At 37.3% G+C, this 18874-nt stretch overlaps 2 protein-coding genes and 1 long non-coding RNA gene across 4 annotated transcripts; 1 reads left to right on the top strand and 2 right to left on the bottom strand.

Moving 5' to 3' along the window:
• Window positions 1–4569: 4569 nt before the first annotated feature.
• On the bottom strand, window positions 4570–9865 carry LOC145782082 (uncharacterized). Of its 2 annotated transcripts, none has more exons than XM_082593819.1 (7): window positions 9799–9865; window positions 9359–9430; window positions 8989–9043; window positions 8295–8749; window positions 8045–8131; window positions 7653–7804; window positions 4570–7251 (listed from the first exon to the last, which is right to left on the bottom strand). In XM_082593819.1, exons 2-7 carry the CDS (start codon window positions 9420–9422, stop codon window positions 7174–7176), a joined length of 891 nt encoding a protein of 296 aa, XP_082449945.1. In that variant the 5' UTR covers window positions 9423–9430; window positions 9799–9865; the 3' UTR covers window positions 4570–7173. The 2 variants fall into 2 exon arrangements, with proteins under 2 accessions (XP_082449945.1, XP_082449947.1); XM_082593821.1 differs by having other exon boundaries at window positions 8051–8131.
• Window positions 9866–14467: 4602 nt separating this feature from the next.
• LOC145782464 (uncharacterized) lies at window positions 14468–16724 on the top strand. The gene is made up of 2 exons (XR_014290837.1): window positions 14468–14582; window positions 16652–16724. It is a non-coding gene; the product is annotated as an uncharacterized LOC145782464 (long non-coding RNA).
• Window positions 16725–17448: 724 nt separating this feature from the next.
• LOC145782463 (SAP30-binding protein-like) lies at window positions 17449–18723 on the bottom strand. Its single transcript, XM_082594256.1, has one exon. It carries the CDS (start codon window positions 18324–18326, stop codon window positions 17451–17453), a length of 876 nt encoding a protein of 291 aa, XP_082450382.1. The 5' UTR covers window positions 18327–18723; the 3' UTR covers window positions 17449–17450.
• Between the last annotated feature and the right edge of the window lie 151 nt (window positions 18724–18874).

The following is an 18874-nucleotide window of genomic DNA, read 5'->3' as shown; positions in this document are numbered from 1 at the left end:
GAATCTTTATCCTCGGACTGATAAAGCCTTGATAGGTTATTCCTGGTAGTTTCGCATACTTGTAGACTGTAGAGGCTCTTGACACAGGGCCGGTTACTGAGATTGACAGAGTGAACTTTTTCGATTGTTGCCTGGGAATTACTCCATTCACTAGATGCCGCTGAATGGAGAAAAGTCCTGAAATGCATTGCTCAAGCGCACACCTCGAGAGTCGAACCAGCGCCGCGTGATCTTGTGCCGGGCGCGTAACCACTGAGCTAATGGGGTGGACATAATGGGGTGGACAACCTCTGTGCTCAAAACAGATCTACATTACAGCATACCAGCAGTGAAGCACATTACAGCATTTGCTAGCCTAGTGTTTAATTTCTTTAAAAAGGTGCACTGATCTAACATACCCTTTTAATTAGGGATACAATAGGTTATATATACATTGATTGTGGAAATCTTGATCATAGTTTATGGAAGTGTAATCCCGGCAGTTTTACATAATGCTGAAGAATTTAGAGCTGGAGTACAAGTCTTCTACATATAAGCCAGGGGTTCCCAACCTTTTTACGATCTCGTACCACTTGGACGCTCTGTACTGCCAAACGTATCACTTCTTGCAGAACAACTAATCTGATCAAATCATATTTTATTCAGAAGAATAATATTGGCCTACTAAAATAACACTAAAGCACCACAACTAACTTTAATGAGATTTTTGTTTACTGTCCAGTGTCCACCAATTGGTCGATGCGAGGTGTAAATTTTCCAACAGCGCATCGAAAGTTATTTCCAGGCGCACCTAGTCGGTTTCGATTTTTTGACTTGATGTTCATCATGACTGAAAATCCCTGCTCGCATTCCCACTCGAAAGGGAAAATTAGTAGCTGTGGAATAGGATGGGAAGCTAGCGTTGAATATGAAGAGGCCATACTAAGCCAGAAGTTTATTGGAGAACATTCTTTGTAATCGTTGTTGAACATTTTATTCCGATCTATTTTTAGCTTACAACTAGCATTATTCAACGCTATTTGTACTAATTGTAGCTTCAGCTTTAAAACAGTAGAGCTATCTATCAAGAGCAATAATCCTTTGACATAATTAACGCCCACTGTCCCACAGCGTTGTAGGCTACGGCTTTTCAAAGCAACTGTGCTTCTTGTTGACAATTGACATGACCTGTATTTTGAAGATCGTAATGTTACAAAACTACAGAAATAGTTACATAACAATAAGAATAGGCTTCGAGATTTTTTTTTTGTGAACAAAACCAGATAAACAAAATATAAAGTTGTGAAAAAAACGGAAGCTACCCGCGTAGAACCTGAAAAACCTTCGCGTACCACTAGTAGTACGCGTACCACAGATTGGGAACCCCTGATATAAGCATATAACGTTTGCATTTTTTACCATTATCTAGACCTCTGCTTAGTTTGGCATATATCGTTTTTAGTTGTGATAGTCAGAAATAGAAACAAGCTGACCCGAACTACTTTCCAGAGACTGCAACAGTACAAGTACAACTATTTGATTGACCAAGCCTAAACTCTCTAACGCCCTCAGTGAAAAATTATGTTTGTCTGAATGGTGAAAGTGTTCATTTTAGGCACAGTCTCCACCGTGTCAGCCTGTACTGAATTGTTACACAGTTTCCTGTCAAACAAACTTGGTAGAGGCCAACTTGTTTGAACCCCGAGCATATAAAACCAAGCAACGACATGGCATTTAACAGAATACACAAAAATAAAAGATTGCAAACATTTTCGCCTGTATAATATCATCATACAAATTCGGTTTTGTCTTCGTTAGTAGGGGCGGCCGATTCTTTCTTTGCAGCGATTGCCTTAACTATTTATTAATTCTGTCTATCGCATCTTCTTCCTTCACTCCGAGTTTGTCTGCTCTACCTTATGATGATAAACTGTTTTATTTTGATCAACGACGCACGAGTACAAAATAATTGACACGGCGAGAAGAACACAATAAACATAGCCAGGTCAGAGACTTTAAAGAACCGGCCTGCCACGCCCTGTGGAGGCGGGGAGCGGCGTGATTATGGGGTGGCGATGCACCCGGAAGGGAAGTCCACCAGCTTAGGTCGCGGGGGCCAGGCTGGGGAGTCTAGGTACCTGTGGAAGGAAAGTGTGGATCGAGAATTTTGTGCGACTCGTCCGCAAAAGTTAGAATGGCGGAACGGGCCAGGGAGACGGGCTTTGCTTTCTGCAAACGCAAAAAGGTCAGCTCACGACGGGCCGGGCGACAGAAGTTTTATAAAGCCAGGCAGCGCCCACGTCTCCATCACGTGACCGTAACACAGGTACGTTTAACTCCTATACCCGGTCTGCCCGTAGGCAGAGCGGATAAACTTTGGGGTCTCCCACGAGGAAGAGAAGCTTAGCTACAAGGACGATTTGAATACTCGTGGGAGACGAAAATTATATAAAATCTGGAGCAAAGGCTCAATTAATTGGTGTAAAAAAAAAGATGGTAAGTGGGAATATATTGTATGCTTTACCTACTGAAAAAGTGTTGACGTTGAACCAACGAGCACGGATGTGCACTGGCCAGACGTTGAGGCAGGTTCGCCCAGATGGGTCGGGGGGACTAGCGATCGAAGCGTAGATATGACTAGGCTACGTTACCAGGAAAAATATAGCATAGTGGGATGAAACTTTGGAGGTTGCATCGAGTTGATCAGGAAATCATGTTTATCGATGAGTTAAAAGCAACGCGAGGTTGATCCGAGCGGGAAAGAGCAGCATATCGGGAGAAGGTAGTGTGTGACGGAGAGGGTGACTAAATCCTCACACCCAGTGCCAGTGGTCGAGGTTGCCTACATGCGAGATTTTTTTTTTCGCGCAACATGCGAGAGTGCGAGCGAGATTTTTTTTTTTTTTTTTTTCGCGCAACGCTCAGAGTTCAAGATGGATACCACTACATCTTGCAGGTTTACAAATTGTCCATATGGAATGGATTTGTTTCCTGTCTCATCATTAGTGTGTCCGCTCCGGGAGCCGTCCACACACCCAAACACTCAGCAGGCACACCATACTTACATGGAAGATACCTACCAGGGAGGCGAGGGACTCACTACGACCGAAGGGACCCACCGCGGTAGATGGTAATCTGTGGATGTAAATGTTTGGTTAGTGGCTGCCTCAAGCTGATCTGCCTGTCTCAACTTTCCTCTTGCTGATCTTGGAGCAGTCTAGGAGATGGCGGGTCAAGCTCAAGAACTAGCGCGTTTTGGTAGAGAGTTAATTTTAATTGTAATTGTTTATGTGTGTGTATCTTCTTGTTGCCCGCTTGAAGAAGGGCACCTGCTTGTGGGAGACGGGCCACTGCAGTCTGACACCTCATTTGGCGAAGATGCCAGAGAGGAGCGGCCAGAGAGAGGGTAGCTTTCGCTGACCCCAGAGTCGTCTTGGAATGGGCCGCTGCAATCCTGTCATCCCAGAGCGAGTGGGACAATGGAGAGGGACGGTTAAAGATCTCCCGCTGCAATCACTCTTCCGGCATCAGGCCGTTGTAGATGAGTGAGAGGGACGGGTTAAAGGTGGGTTGTTACGCCCTTGCGAGCGAGAGTAAGAGCTTTTGATGTTAGATTGCTCAGCGAAGAAAAGTCGACCCTTCTGATCTGTCGGAAACAACTTAAGTTTGTGGTGCCAAGTAGAGAAAAATCCTAAAAACGACTTTAGCTTAGCTGCTTCGTGCCACCATTTATTAACTATGGTGCCACAGACGTCCATGTTTGGTTAGTTGGTTTTTGAATCTTTATCTTCGGACTGACAAAGCCTTGATAGGTTATTCCTAGCATACTTGTAGAGGCTTTTGACGAAGGGCCTGTTACCGAGATTGACAGAGTGAAGTTTTCCCATTGCTGAAGTGTTGTTGCCGAGGAAATTATTCCATTCACTAAGTGCCGCTGAATGGAGAGCAGTCCTGAAATGTGTTGCTCAAGCGCACACCCTGAGAGTCGAACCAGCGCCGCGTAATCTTGAGCCGGGCGTGTATCCATTGAGCTAACGGGGCGGACCTTTGAAGGCAATTCTTGTGAGAATTTCTTTTCTCTCTCCTTACCGACATGTTTATGCCATCTTACTCAGTTTGCCTTTGCGTGTTTTTCAATAGTCTGCTTCATCTCGCCTGTGCAGCATATGATAACTTTTATCAAGTAGGCTATAGGCCTAAGAGCTGAAATATGCTTCACAACAGCCGACATGATGTAGCCTATTTTCAAAAATGTTTGAAATTTTTAGTCTTATTATGTTGAAAAGATATAGTGTCGTTGCTTTGCTTGGTTTTATCTGTTTGTCGGCTAGTTTCTTTTTGTTCTTCACCACGCATGACCTGTTGAAAAGCTTCCTTTCAAAGTACCAGAAAGCATTCTGTCACAAAGAGTGCCTGATATTCGTTAAACATTTTCGTATCCTTGCCACCCTGGTAAAATTATCTTTTACGAGCATATCTCCAAGATACTAAAACTCTGTAGGCCTAACAACTCCTCTCTCATCCAGAGTTGGACTCCCATCTCAGTCTGTTACAACATCATGAGACCTTTTTTGTAGTGTAATCGTAATGTCACAAGATTTTGGTCCAAATCACAATCACATTTGGTAAGTTGCACGCATGATATCAGTAATGTTGGGGCTCAAAAGGGACTTTTACATCACAACCTAATCTTTATCAAACGCAATTCTACTTGCCTTTAATGAAATTGTAATTTGAAAATTTCGGAACACTAGATAGCCGAGAAACATATGTAATTGAAAATACTGATGGTGGAATTGTAGGCAGATGTAATTGAAATGAAAACTGTGCCATTGATCCAACTCGGATCTCATCACATGATCACATCCCAGTTTTGCCCACATAGCCTACGTCTCGTAGGCTACTCTCCACCAACTACCACACCTTTACATCGTCCACACTCATATCGCATACCACTTGTTCTCAATTTATTGATTAATTCTGGAGTCATGGTCTTGGGAATTATTGAATTACATAATGCAATGGCAGGACTGTAAGTTAATGACAAAAGTTGGCTATGCGAATGGCAGAAAAAAAAAACGATTACACACGAAAAAAGTTTTACCACCAGGTGAAAAAATCCAATGCGTCAAACAAGACCGAAACCGGAAATAATACATATGTGCCCATACACGTTTATGTAGTGGCCTGCGTTATTTTACGTGTGGGTGTCGTTTGGCAGCCGAGCAAATTTATGTGGACTAAAGATGCTGTCAGTTGCTATTTTGCTGTTGAAAACGTACAGAGTTCACGAAAAAAACGTTGACATACAAACAGCAAGGTAGAATCAAAAAGAGAAAAAATCTACACATGTCACGTTGACAATAATAAAATATCAGAAACTGAACGTTTTCTGTTGATCAGCAAGCATGACAAAAAAAACTTTCAATGAAAGCAAAACAACTGGTTATATGTGTTTTACTAAAAACGTTACGTGTTTTACTCAAAATCAAGAGTGAAACTACGTCACTAACACATTGAAGATTAGATAGGATGGGTATATCGAGAAACATTGCACATAAACAATCGTCAGTTAATTAGTGCTTGAACAAAAAGGTAAAAGAGAATTTTAGTAACAGCCAGGCGCGAATCTAAGAGTTTTTTTCGGGGGGGGCCAGAAAATTTGAAAATCAATTAAAAAGAAAGAAAAAGCTAAACAGATATGAACAATGATACTACGACATATACGATATGCTAGAAAATATACATTAAAACAACCATTTTGATCAATTGTGATTCCGAGGGACTAATATCAGCTGTTTAGAAGCATATCAAACCATTTGATGCGGAAACATACAATTTTTCACAAAATTTCGGGGGGGCCCCCCCGATAAATCCGCGCCTGGTAACAGCAATTATGCATAAGCACATTTATAGTAAAAGCTTTGCTTTTAGTTACCCACACAAACAGCAAGCATAATTCAGTTAAAAGTTTATTTCAACCAATTACTTTTTATCAAGCTTTCAAAATGCAATAAGTACTCAGTACTTCATAAGCAAGCCAATAACAAGTTTGTGCAATACGACCCTTCCATCTAACTGAACATTGTGTTTCTTTTTTTATTTGCTGCTGTCAGTGAGTTAAACGCGGGTGTTATCTCCTGAAGAGAGAACAAACGGATGGTGCTGCTAATACATAAGGTTATATGTTGTGGGATGTATCTTAAAAAATAGCAATAAATGGCTTATTTTACGCTGTGATGTTTTAACACAGACAACTCAACATATAATTTTCAGATCAAGCAGTTATTTTACCGTTTTAAGGTTGGAAGTATAGAAAGAAAAATTTCTAGCACTGAACAGAAGATTTTCGCAAAATGTGGAGGTCTTATATTTCATACCATGCCTTGACTGAAAATATTAACATTCGTAGAAGTTTGTATTATAGCATCACCAACGCAGATTCTGAGTATAGAGCATATGGGATAGCTTATTATCAGCGTTGATATATTTTGACACTTTTTGTAAATAGTGCGTTTTGAGAAACTCGACATACAAAAGAATATCTTAAATATTAAAATAAAAACAACTGGCTTAAAGGTAATCTAGAAACGCGTAAACATAACTTTAGTACCTTCTTTCAATACACAGTAATCAATTCCAGCAATAAAATAGTATTTTTTTCATACAATGTTGGATCTCCTTTTTGCAGAACATTTCATATGTTTTATCAGAAATTGCCTTATTTTCAACAATGGGGTTTTAATTTATATAAAAAGCTGTACCGTATCTAAATCATTGACAAATATGCATGGACTTTTAACTTTCGTATTCTAAAGCTTTACAATAATAATTCAAAAGCTTTTTGCATTTTACATGATGGAAAGACGCCACAGTCTCCTTTCTATGTCTCACAGTTTCTATAACGCCAAGCGATGCAAGGTTACTGCTTCAAAGTACACCAAATGCAGTCAGGAGTTCAACCGTAGAAATAGAAAACAGTAAATTTGTACAAATCCACAGTACACCATTTTGCAATAGAGAAGTAAAACAGAAAACAAGAAATCATTTAAGGACATTTTTCACAAGTGCCCAAAGAGAAAACTGCTCAAGCATGACGGTCATATGACGCAATGGAGAGGATTATTCTCAGCAGAGGCGCTGACATCAGTCCTTTGTTAGGTTTTGGAGTTGAAAAATACAGCAAAGACTTTTCTATACACGAAACTGGATCCTGGGAACAGTATGTTCAGCATACACAGCATCAGGAATCCCGTCATCATCAAAGTCATCCTTAATGACAACGATAATTAATTAAACGGAGACACTGCGGATGTTGTGTGACAACGAATGTCACTTTCTAAATTTCTGGTTTGTTTGTTGTTTAAAGATATTTTGCGTTCACAAAATTCTGCATTGTATGTTCCTTACATTGAGAAGTAATTTAGACCAACTTTTGTCATTTCTTTTTTTAAATATTGTATAGGCTACTTCATGCCTAACTAGTAACTAGTTAATACTTTTCGATTAAATTGAACAACTGAAAATATATAAACTACAAACAGTGATAAACGTTAATCATAAAATTATGTATATATTGCTTGAATACAAAATATGCAAAATGAATGCAAAATATATATTGCTTGAATACAAAAATGTTTCATTAAAAAACAAAAAAATTGTTCACATCTTACCATTGGAACTTCCTGCAAACGGCGGAAGCGAAAAGCGTGCAAGAACTTTCTTTGATACTTGTATATTATCACCAGCAAAGCAACGACAAGCACAGCTGTCACAATACCCAATGCAACACTAGCACCAGTAGGCAGCGAGCCTGAAGCGGCCTCTGCAAACAACATGTTGATTTGGATCAGCAAGCGTGTGTGCAACCAAACTATTTAATACACATTTTTCACACAATGGTGCTACTGCTACAGTGTATTCATGTGATGACAAGACTAGCCTAACGATCAATCTAGATTCTAGAACTGGCATAGAATTTAAAAACAATCTGATTTGCATTATACAAACGTACACCCGTCAGACGATATGTCGGCATTTTCTTGATTTACATCATTCCACATACCGGTACCTGATTCAACTGGAACATTTGAAGTATTCATCCTGGCAGAGGTGGTGGTGATAGGCGATGAAGTTACAACTGTTGGTTGGTCTGCAAAGGTAATACATGTCACCACAACACAATAGAAGTGAGTATTTATTCCACACAAAAAAGGAAAAAACATTAAAATGTTAACACTTTATTTACTAAAATCATTTTTGTTTAGAAAATTACTAAAATAAATCTTTTAAAGGCAAAACAAATCAATAAAAACCTTTGGTTGAAGAATCCGACACTGGAATGATGGGCGCAGTTGAGTCAGTATAACTTTGCACAGTCGGCACCATAGATGTGGCAGAGGGCGTTGTTTGCGTCGTCGTGACCCTGTTCTGTACGGTGGTAGAAGTGGAATGACTGTTCTGCTTTGTAGTCATTTCTGTCGTGGAAGGAATTCCACTTTCTGCTGCCTGTATTGTGTTTGGTCTGGATACATTGCTATTGAGTGTAGTACTGTTGGAAATATCAGCTATTGTGGAAAACTTATTTTGCTGAGAAGTAACGTGGACTGTCATTGGGTGAGTAGTGAAAGGTGAAGTTGTTAAATTTGGTTCACGAGGAAGAAGTGTTTGAACACTTCCATTAGTATGCGCTTCTGTGGCGTTGGTATACGTAGTAAGGTTCAGTGTTGAAGGTGTAGTTGTGGTAAATGGAAGGCTAGTCGTTGCTGTGCTGTAAACAAAATTAATGCACAAGTTACATTCACCTAAAATAAGGTTACCTCAAATGTTATCAAATCAGAAGACTTTGTCAGAAGCTGCCGCACACGTCATATCATTTGAAACAGAAGTGATCAGTCCAAATGTTAGGCAATAAACACCATTTTTAAACTACCCAAGCGCATTCTTCCGTCTTATTTGAGCGACTAAATTAAAAAACTCTTCACACTAATTTATCATTGTTGTTCTTGCCTGTTCAGTTCCTGTTTCGTTGCTCCAGTTGACGTTAACTTGTCAGTGTTGTCACCTGTATTACAGTGACGTAAAATAGATTAAGACGATACCAGCGTAAGAACTAGTAGTGTCTTCACAACAGATATAAAAAAATTTGACTTATCATTACCAGAAGTGTTTACTTTTTGACAATGCCCATTGCCCAGTGATGTGAAATGCGTTCGATGATAATGCAACTAAAGTTTAAACATCTGAACACGGTTCTTGGAGTATTGCTGACACGATTTTACGTCTAATATTTTTGACCATCTTGCATGAGCAAAAATTTTACAAGATTCAATAAATATCAAAACAAGTGTCTTCACATTTCTATCAAAAAGCAACATACCTTTCACAAGATAAAACAATCCAATACATGGAAAAAGACAGAAATAGACCTGGGATAACTTCATGACGTCACCTTTAACCAACAAAAACGAAGGTCCGTGTAACTAATAAATGAATGAACGATTCAACATGACCTGATACTTTGTGTAATTACATCGTTCATCAAAAAAACGTTAAAATATGAAGATATCCGAAAATTTAAACCTTTTTAAGTGATAAAATTATACAAATATAATATAGCTGATTTTAGATCGTTTATTTAATGGCAACATGGTCGTAATCCTGCGGTTAAAAATCGAAAGACTTGAACATGGTTGTTTAAAATGCATGGATCATGCAGTTTTAACCACATTGTAATCTGACAGTAGTCAATATCTCAATAAAAGCTTAAATAAAAACAAAATTATCGTTCATGAAATCATTAACTAATATGCTTTTCACCTGTATTGCGTGAAGAATATCTTGCTATAGTTCAATTAACAGTTAAGCAATTGATTTGAAACAATAACTCTAAAGAAAAAGCAATGTGATAAATCATTGTATTGTGAATATTTCATGCAATTTAGCAGAACTCACTTTGAATTAGACCTAAACATGGGAGCAAGTCTTTTAGGTGCAGACAGTTAGGCGTCGGTCTAATAGGCGCGCACACTGTGGCGTCAGGATATTTAGGCGCGGAGCACTGTGGCGGCCGTTCATTTAGGTGCTATTCCTAGTACAGTCTGCAGATTGTATCAGCTTCTATAGGTAGGCAATGTTTTACACACAAAATGTTATATTGAACAGAAAAATATGTTGTTTTGTTAATGCGCCTGCATTTATTTGTTGTTAGTCATGGCTTCAGTGAGTGAAGCTCTGCTTTATCTGGCAATGCTTTTCACACAAAATGATGTATTGAACAGAAAAATATGTCATGGCTTCCGTGAGTGAAAGCTGCTTAAACCGGCAATGCTTTTCACACAAAATGTTATATTGAATAGAAAAATATATTGTTTTTTTAATGGGCGTGTTTGGCATTGATTTGTTGTTAGTCCAGGTTTGCGTCGGCGAAAGCTTTATCAATAAATTATTCAAGCTTCAGAACATGATTGAGTTCACTTTTAGTTATACAGTATAAGTCAAATAATAACATCACTAAAAAATATACCGTAGCTTATATTCAAGCGGGTGGTAGACTTGAGTGAAGAGTAACTTAGTTTTCCGTCAAAACCCCGACTAGGTTTTGCCAAAGCTGAGCTGATGCAATCTGCAGGCTTTACTAGAAATAGCATCTAAATGAACCGGAGCCACAGTGCTCCGCACCTAAATATCCGGACGCCACAGTGTGCGCGCCTATTTGACCGGCGCCTAACTGTCTGCGCCTAAAAGACGTGGACCCCTAAACATCGCTACGAAATTAAAGATAACAAAGTCCAACGCTGTGCAACAAGTGTGTTGAATAAATGAAACATTTTTCACTCAACGTTGAGGAATCTGTAACGTGATCCGCTTTCGTGACTATTTCATTGTGTTAGAAACACGGCAATTATTTCAAAATGAGCAATTTTTCTTCTGATAAACAGTTACTGCTTTGAATGAACAGGATCACAGTCCAATAAAATTAATATTGTTGATGGTCGGTCTGCTACTATTCGGAGAATCCGATTCGGAGAAAGCCCTTTCGGAGATTTCTAAAATCCCACATCAGCATCTGTTAGTGTTTATTCAAAGGAATTAGCTTACACTTATAGAGGTTAACCAATTAAATTGGCAGTGAAAAAGTTTCAACTAAAGTCTCAGCGAGAAAAAAAGTTATCAAACGGCGTTTCATGATTAACAATGAGGTTAATATAAACTCTCAGCTAAAAAAGAAAGCAGTGGTCAAACCGCGTTGGATGTTCATAATTAACTAAGAAGATCTAGTGGCAGTTTAGAATAAACCTGAGTTTCGGCGATACATGACCTGAAATCGCTTTGAGCTACTTGTTCTTGAACTTATACTTGTTGCACTGTTGCAGTTGTTCTTGCAGCAATGCTAGTAACAAAAATACAGCAACTTTACAGTTACCTGATAAATTTTGACGAAGTATAGCACTGGCTGCTTATTAGTATTGAATACCAAAATTACTTGGAAGTGTTTGTCGTGTAAAAATTTCTTGTAGACCAGTGTTATAGATTAAATTAATTGCCTAACCTTTTGCATGGGTATAGAAAGGTAAACACAAAAACCGCCTAAATAAATCGGAATGGCCCGTTTCGGTGAGTCCGATCCCTTAACGGGGGATTTTTTCAATTCTTTTTTTAAATTATCGGGTACCGTAGCCTAATTATCATTGCCGTTTTAGGATTAGGAGTTAGGGGTTAGAGGTTAGGAACTCACCGAATCGGACTCACCGAATAGTAGCAGACCCAAATAAATAATCCCTACAAATTCTCGAAAATGGACAAAGTCGTTTTCTCCGAAAAAGGCTGTCTCCGAAATAGGATTTCTCCAAATCGGATTTTTCGAATTGGATTCTCCGAAACGGGCCATTCGGGTTGATGATAGTACACTTTGTACTTGGTAATTTTTTTTTATGCTCAAGCAAACCAACTAGGAATCGCAATCGACAGCATAATCGTTGAAACTGCATTTCTCAGCATATTAACAAAAAGGGAGCGACTGGGCACTTGGACAATGTGATTCAACCGAAATCTGTAATCTTCTTTTGCAGAACGAGCCCAAGTTGATTGCATATCGATACAGTGCATCAATGACAAATTCAAGTAACTCTTTTTCTGCATCTCCTCGTTACAGCTTTCTTCTCACACCTGGCTCATAGATGCCAACTTTTTAACCTCAATCTAAAAAATATATAAAGATTTATTCAACGCTACAAATTTTGAACTAATGACACACATGATAAATTATTTAAACGCTTTATATTGCTACTTCATTAAGGCTTTCTTGAAACATTATTGTATAGCTTTGTAGTTGTCATGTCAATTATCATTAAATCTCCTCAATTAGTATTATTAAATTTACTTTACAACATATATACTACAGCAAAGGTATATATAGTATAAAAGCTCTAGTTTGATATACAAACTTACCATTGAGATTTCTTAAATTCAGTTTCAGTTGTTGAGTGTGATGACGAATGAATGACTGCAATTCCACATACAATCATGGCTCCACCTAGCCACCATGTAAGAGTCAACTTTTCTCCAAACAGTATCCATCCAACGGCAGCAGAAAGTAATATGTTTGACCCAATGTTGACAACCATCGCTTCAGAAGAACTTAATGTTTGCATTGATTCCACAAAAAGAGTCCACATTACCCCATTCAAAGCAACCGTGACAAGTAAAAACAGGATTTGAACAAATCCAACAACCACCCAGCATACGTTGATGGGATTATTACAATAAAAAATATAATTGTTGCAAAAACTATAAAAATACTCTCTGAATCCAATGCATTTGCCAGCTGTTGAAGCCAATGCACCACAAAAGCCAGCGCTAGCTGCAAGCATGTGACCTTTCATTTTTTGCTAAATCATGACCTGAAAAAGAAAGAACACAAAGTAATATGGCAGTTGGAATAAACGAACAAATTGTCTGTTTGATTCATCAGTATATAATATATATACCAGAAAAAAAGACTATCTATAACGGTCGCAACAATTCAGCAAATCGTTTTCAAATGAAATCCGTAACTATCACATATAATATCATTTTTCAGTATTACCAAAACTTCCCTGTGATCATGTCACATCCACAAATAAAATAAGTAGCAGTTATCGATTCAATGATATGTAGCTTAAATTACTATAAAACATGTCACACAGATTTGTATAAAGATCAATATACTAGAATGTTGAATCTTTTAAATTCAAATCTAAATAAACCATTTTTGTCAAACGCAGTAGTCCCTGTGTAATATACCAACACTTGGTAATATTACAATAACAAATTACATATATATGCGGCATATGCAACTTTACTGCTTTTCACAATACCGTAGTTGTTTCATATGTTTTGTTCTTTCTATTCATGTCAGACATGCAATTGCATTACATAATAAAATGGTTCAGGGTGTCCATAGAGAGTTTTCACAGATGCTAATCAAATTAGGAAACAATTCTCCAAAATAACAAAGAAAATTGTAATCGCTAGTTGTTGATCAATAACAAAACATATAGCAACTTTACAAACGGCCAATGAAAATAAAATGCAATTTTAGATTGGTTGCCTACTTAAACAGATTCTCCAAACAAAGTTTCAGTGTTCGACTGCGATCAGTATAGTCAAGATAATTATAGAAGAAATAGCTACAAAAATAATGATGCATTTTGAAACAATCATGAAAAAATGAATTACTTGTAATTGTAAAGACGCCAACAGTGACTCAGAAAAAAAAATCTCCCCCATTTACAATTTAAGAAAAACATCTTTGTGTCATACAGCACAAAGATAATGGTTGCATAACCTGGTTTGTACACTTTGGCTCAGCAATCAATTTTTCAGTTTTGTGGACTTGACAACTTAGATAAATTCTACTGTACCCGAATATAATAAAATCACATAAAATGGAGAAACTAGTTCAACCCTAATTTACTACAATGCAGTGGTAATGCAAAGCCAAATATTTGTGCATGACAAAAAATATTCTCCACTCAAACTTTACTGCAATGACTTCGACCATGTCATGACAGATTAATAATAAAACAGAGAACAAGTTTATAAAAAGTGATGCCGATGAATGCAAAATAAGAAAGTTTGATCAACATTCAAAAGTAAACTGTATGTACCTTTGAAGAGTTAACTAAAACAAAGTGGCTATATCTGCAGCTCTAGTTGCCATGGGTACAATCAAAAAGTATTGTTTTGTGGCAGGTGTAGCCAGAGTTAAGATTTTGCTCTCTGCTCAGGACTTTAACATTTTTGTCTTTAACAGCTGTAAAGTTTTCTCAAATTAGGACAGAATCTGGCAACACTAGTGCCATAAATATATCCACATTCTAACCAAAAATCATTAGTGTCCAAATTTGATCTATCAACCAATTCTCAAAACTGTCATGATTAAACAAAATTTAATGATGTCAAAATCAAGATATATATGACATTTTTTAACACTATTTTTAAGCCACTTTCAATTACAACTATGCCAGATTAGTTGTTTAAATCAATAGGCTAGCATGTTATTGCTGGTTATGAAAAACATGTTTACAAAACTCTTTTGAACCAAAGCCAGCCAAATAGGGGTCTGCTACTATTCGGCGAGTTCCCTATTCGGCGAGTTTTTGAAATTTTTGAAAGGAAATTATCGGGTATCGTAGCCTAATTATAATTGCCGTTTTTACATCGTTTTAACGTCGCTAAACGTTGAAATCGTGCAAAAAGAAATAAAAATAAAATGTTTGAACTATTAAATTAAAATTTGTCATGTCAATTCAGTTGTTTTTATTTCTGACCATCATAATTATGAAAAACAATACACGTCAACATAGCAAAGGTAGAAGCGACAAAACGCGAACGCTAAAACGTGCTTGAATTCGTCATGTCAGTTCAGTTGTTTTTCTTTCTGATCATGATATCAAAAACAATACACGTCAACATAGCAAAGGTGTAGAAAAAGGTAGAAGCGACAAAACGCGAACGTTAAAACGTGCTTGTGACCGAAGTAAGTTATTGAGTTGAAAGAAATTTGGCACGGTCGCAACACCTTCAGAAAAATTTAAGATATGAAGGGAAAATAAAACAAAGAAAATGTTACAAAAAAAAAATAAATAAATCATGTTTATGTCTATAAGTTAGTACTTTTGAATAGTTAAAATGATTAGTTTGGATCAACAAATGTGTGGCCTACAGCTTGGATTGAAAGGAAATTATCGGGTACCGTAGCCTAGTTATCCCGACCAGCAAAAATTTGTTCCAAGAACACAGTTCATTTTTACATTGTAGTAACAGAATGAAAAGGCTAACCAAATGTGTGGCCTATCGTGTTAACGTCGCTAAACGTTGAAATCGTGTAGAAAAGGGAGCTTTTGCTGACTAGGATACTTTGAAACTGAGAAACACTCACAGAAGCCTTTCGATGTGTTCCAAGAACCCAGTTAGCCTAACAGTTCATTTTTACATTGTAGTCACAGAATGAAAAGGCTAACCAAATGTGTGGCCTACAGCTTGGATTGAAAGGAAATTATCAGGTACCGTAGCCTAGTTATCCCGACCAGCAAAAATTGCCGTTTTTACATTGTTTTAACGTCACTAAATGTTGAAATCGTGTAGAAAAGAGAACTTTGCTGACTAGGATATGTTGAAGCTGAGAAACATTCACAAAAGCCCTACGATTTGTTCCAAGAACCCATTTAGCATAACATTTCATTTGTACATTGATTCAACGTCTGAATACATTACCGTATCTTAAAAATGCAACCTATCGTAGGGCTTCTGTGAATGTTTCTCAGTTTCAACGTATCCTAGTCAGCAAAGTTCTCTTTTCTACATGATTTCAACGTTTAGCGACGTTAAAACGATAGGCCACACATTTGGTTAGCCTTTTCATTCTGTTACTACAAATGTAAAAATGAACTGTTAGGCTAACTGGGTTCTTGGAACAAATTTTTGCTGGTTGGGATAACTAGGCTACGGTACCCAATAATTTCCTTTCAATCTAAGCTGTAGGTCACACATTTGTTGATCCAAACTAATCATTTTAACTATTCAAAAGTACTAACTTATAGACATAAACATGATTTTTTTTGTAACATTTTCTTTGTTTTATTTTTCCTTCATATCTTAAATTTTTCTGAAGGTGTTGTGACCGTGCCAAATTTCTTTCAACTCAATAAGTTACTTCGGTCACAAGCACGTTTTAACGTTCGTGTTTTGTCGCTTCTACCTTTTTCTACACCTTTGCTATGTTGACGTGAATTGTTTTTGATATTATGATCAGAAAGAAAAACAACTGAACTGACATGACGAATTCAAGCACGTTTTAACGTTCGCGTTTTGTCGCTTCTACCTTTGCTATTTTGACGTGTATTGTTTTTGATATGATGGTCAAAAATAAAAATAACTGAACTGACATGACGAATTTTAATTTAATAGTTCAAACATTTCATTTTTATTCCTTTCTGCACGATTTCAACGTTTAGCGACGTTAAAACGATGTAAAAACGGCAATTGTAATTAGGCTACGGTACCCGATAATTTCCTTTTAAAAATTTCAAAAACTCGCCGAATAGGGCACTCGCCAAAAAAGGCTCTCGCCGAATAGGGAACTAGCCGAATCGGACTCGCCGAAACGGGCCATTCCGGCCAAATAGAGTAGACAGATGGCTGCCACCAATGCCATCCATTAAACATGTCATTCCAAACCAAATCAAGACGCATAACGAATATCACCATTCAAAAATACTTTATATTAGGTACCGGTACCATATAGACCAGGTTTTATCACGAGCTGTATTGTCCATGTCTCACTTGTAAATCCTTACGCTTCATTGAGTATGGACTTCCTGTATTAGGGTACATTGTTACACTGTATGTATATGTAGGATACAACAATAACAACATATTACAATCTTCTCATGTACCAAGTTTGACTTGTTCCCAATTAAAAAGCTGGTTGTAGAATGTAGAAGCAAATGAAAATGTTACAAAAATCGAATATGGTATCTTTCCTTCACACACTGGGTAGAGGTGAGCGATGTGACCGGCTTTTATAAGTTAAGAGTCGAACCAGAATGACATGATTGAAAAGCAAGCGCTTCATCTGCTGTGCCATCCCATGAAAGATGAAATGTTGTTCATTTAAGTCAAATTTACTAATAAAGTATTCTTACTTTGATTAGCAGCTACTTGCATATGCTTTTGTGATCATACAAATTCGGAGTTACTTTTAGTTTCTACAAACGAGGGTAGAGCTATGACACTTTTTAATAGTAATAAAACTAAAACATCAGGCCATGTTTGTTTCTTTTCTGAGAACAACTTGCTAGAGCAAGATACAACATGGTTAAGGTACAACTTGTTTAGTTCGATGTGTTTGAAGGATATGAGTGGCATTGACTTACATAAAAGCTGTATATACCCTTGACGTTAGAGTCATGAAATCACAAACAATGTCAAGGTTTAGGTTTCTTTATAGCACCAACTGCAGATATAATTGTTGTCTTTGAACTAAGATTAGTAATGACAGCAGAAGATTTGACATTTTTGCTATCATCGGCAGGTGTGTCCCATTTAGTTTTTTTAGCCCCCTCGGCACTACCTGATCCCGAGGAAGACTTTTTTACTGTTCCAGTCACAAATTCGACTTTCGTCTTTTTTTCACGCTCTCTTTTTGCAACATCTTCTCTTTGAGCCCTTGCTAAATCTTCATAGTCTGGTGCCTTTCTCCACGAGGAAGGGTCAAATCCAGATTTAGGAAAGTTAGTACCCCTTTCCTCTATTTTTAAATACAAAATAAGTTTATCATATATGCTTGGATTGCGAAAGTCTTTTCGGTCTTGAATGGCTTGATTTAGGTTTTCCCCCTCTTTAATTTTTTTTTCAAAAAGTCTTTTTATTTTATCTTGAAGTTGCTTGGTGCATCGTCCATCAGGTTCCGGAGGAAGTTGAACATCTTCGTCAATCATTCCTTGAAGCTTAACTGCGAGTGCTGTTGCACTTTCACAGCTGTAACGTTTAAACTTTAACTTTGCTGGCTTTGATGTTTCAGTTAGAGGTGTCTTTTTTGTGTCCTCATCACTAGACACTATCATGTGATCAGAGTCTTCATCACTATCATCTACCTCATCATTTTCATTCCCAGAAGGTATATCAAAGTCATATTTGGAGATGTCTTGATCATCATTGTCATCAACATCATCAACAATTTCTTCATTTGTTATAGATGTAACTTCTATCTTTGCATTTTCTTGCACATCTTCATCGTCTTTTTCTTCCCCTGATTCAACATCTGAGACATCATACGCAGCTATAGCAGATAAAGCAGCCATTACATTAATATTGATTAAATTATCTGTAGAAAAATTATTATAAAATTATAAATAGTTATTCCAATGTCATGTCCACGGCTGCGGAGTCGGGCAAAAACTATAAACTCCGACTCGTAACTAGCCAACTCTGAATTCAATGTTGCCAGATTTTTTAAAGGTTTAAGCCCTTTTTAATTTTTAAAAATTTACTTTTACTTAAATTGCAATCGAAATTGTAACTACGGCTTTTCCATAAACTGGCAAGACCAAACACTTCTATTTTATGTTCAAGTTAAAGAGCATAATACAAAGAACAAGAAAAAATATTGTGAATAAGGATTGAAAACAAAATTGAATTGTTCATCGTTTTGTATCAAGCCGAAGTTGACTTTTATTTAACAACTCCGACTCTAGACATGCCAAAGTCTTTCCTACTTTACACTTTCACAGCCCGGTCATATCAACAAGAAAACATAAAAATGGAAAAATATAGAGATGTGTCAATGCAATGGTATCGGCAGTATTGGCATATCAGCGTCAGCAAAATTTGGTCAATCTTATCACCAATA

Source organism: Aplidium turbinatum, chromosome 13 (assembly GCF_918807975.1).
Source record: "Aplidium turbinatum chromosome 13, kaAplTurb1.1, whole genome shotgun sequence".
NCBI lineage: Eukaryota > Metazoa > Chordata > Ascidiacea > Aplousobranchia > Polyclinidae > Aplidium > Aplidium turbinatum.
This window is presented reverse-complemented; position numbering and strand designations above follow the sequence as displayed.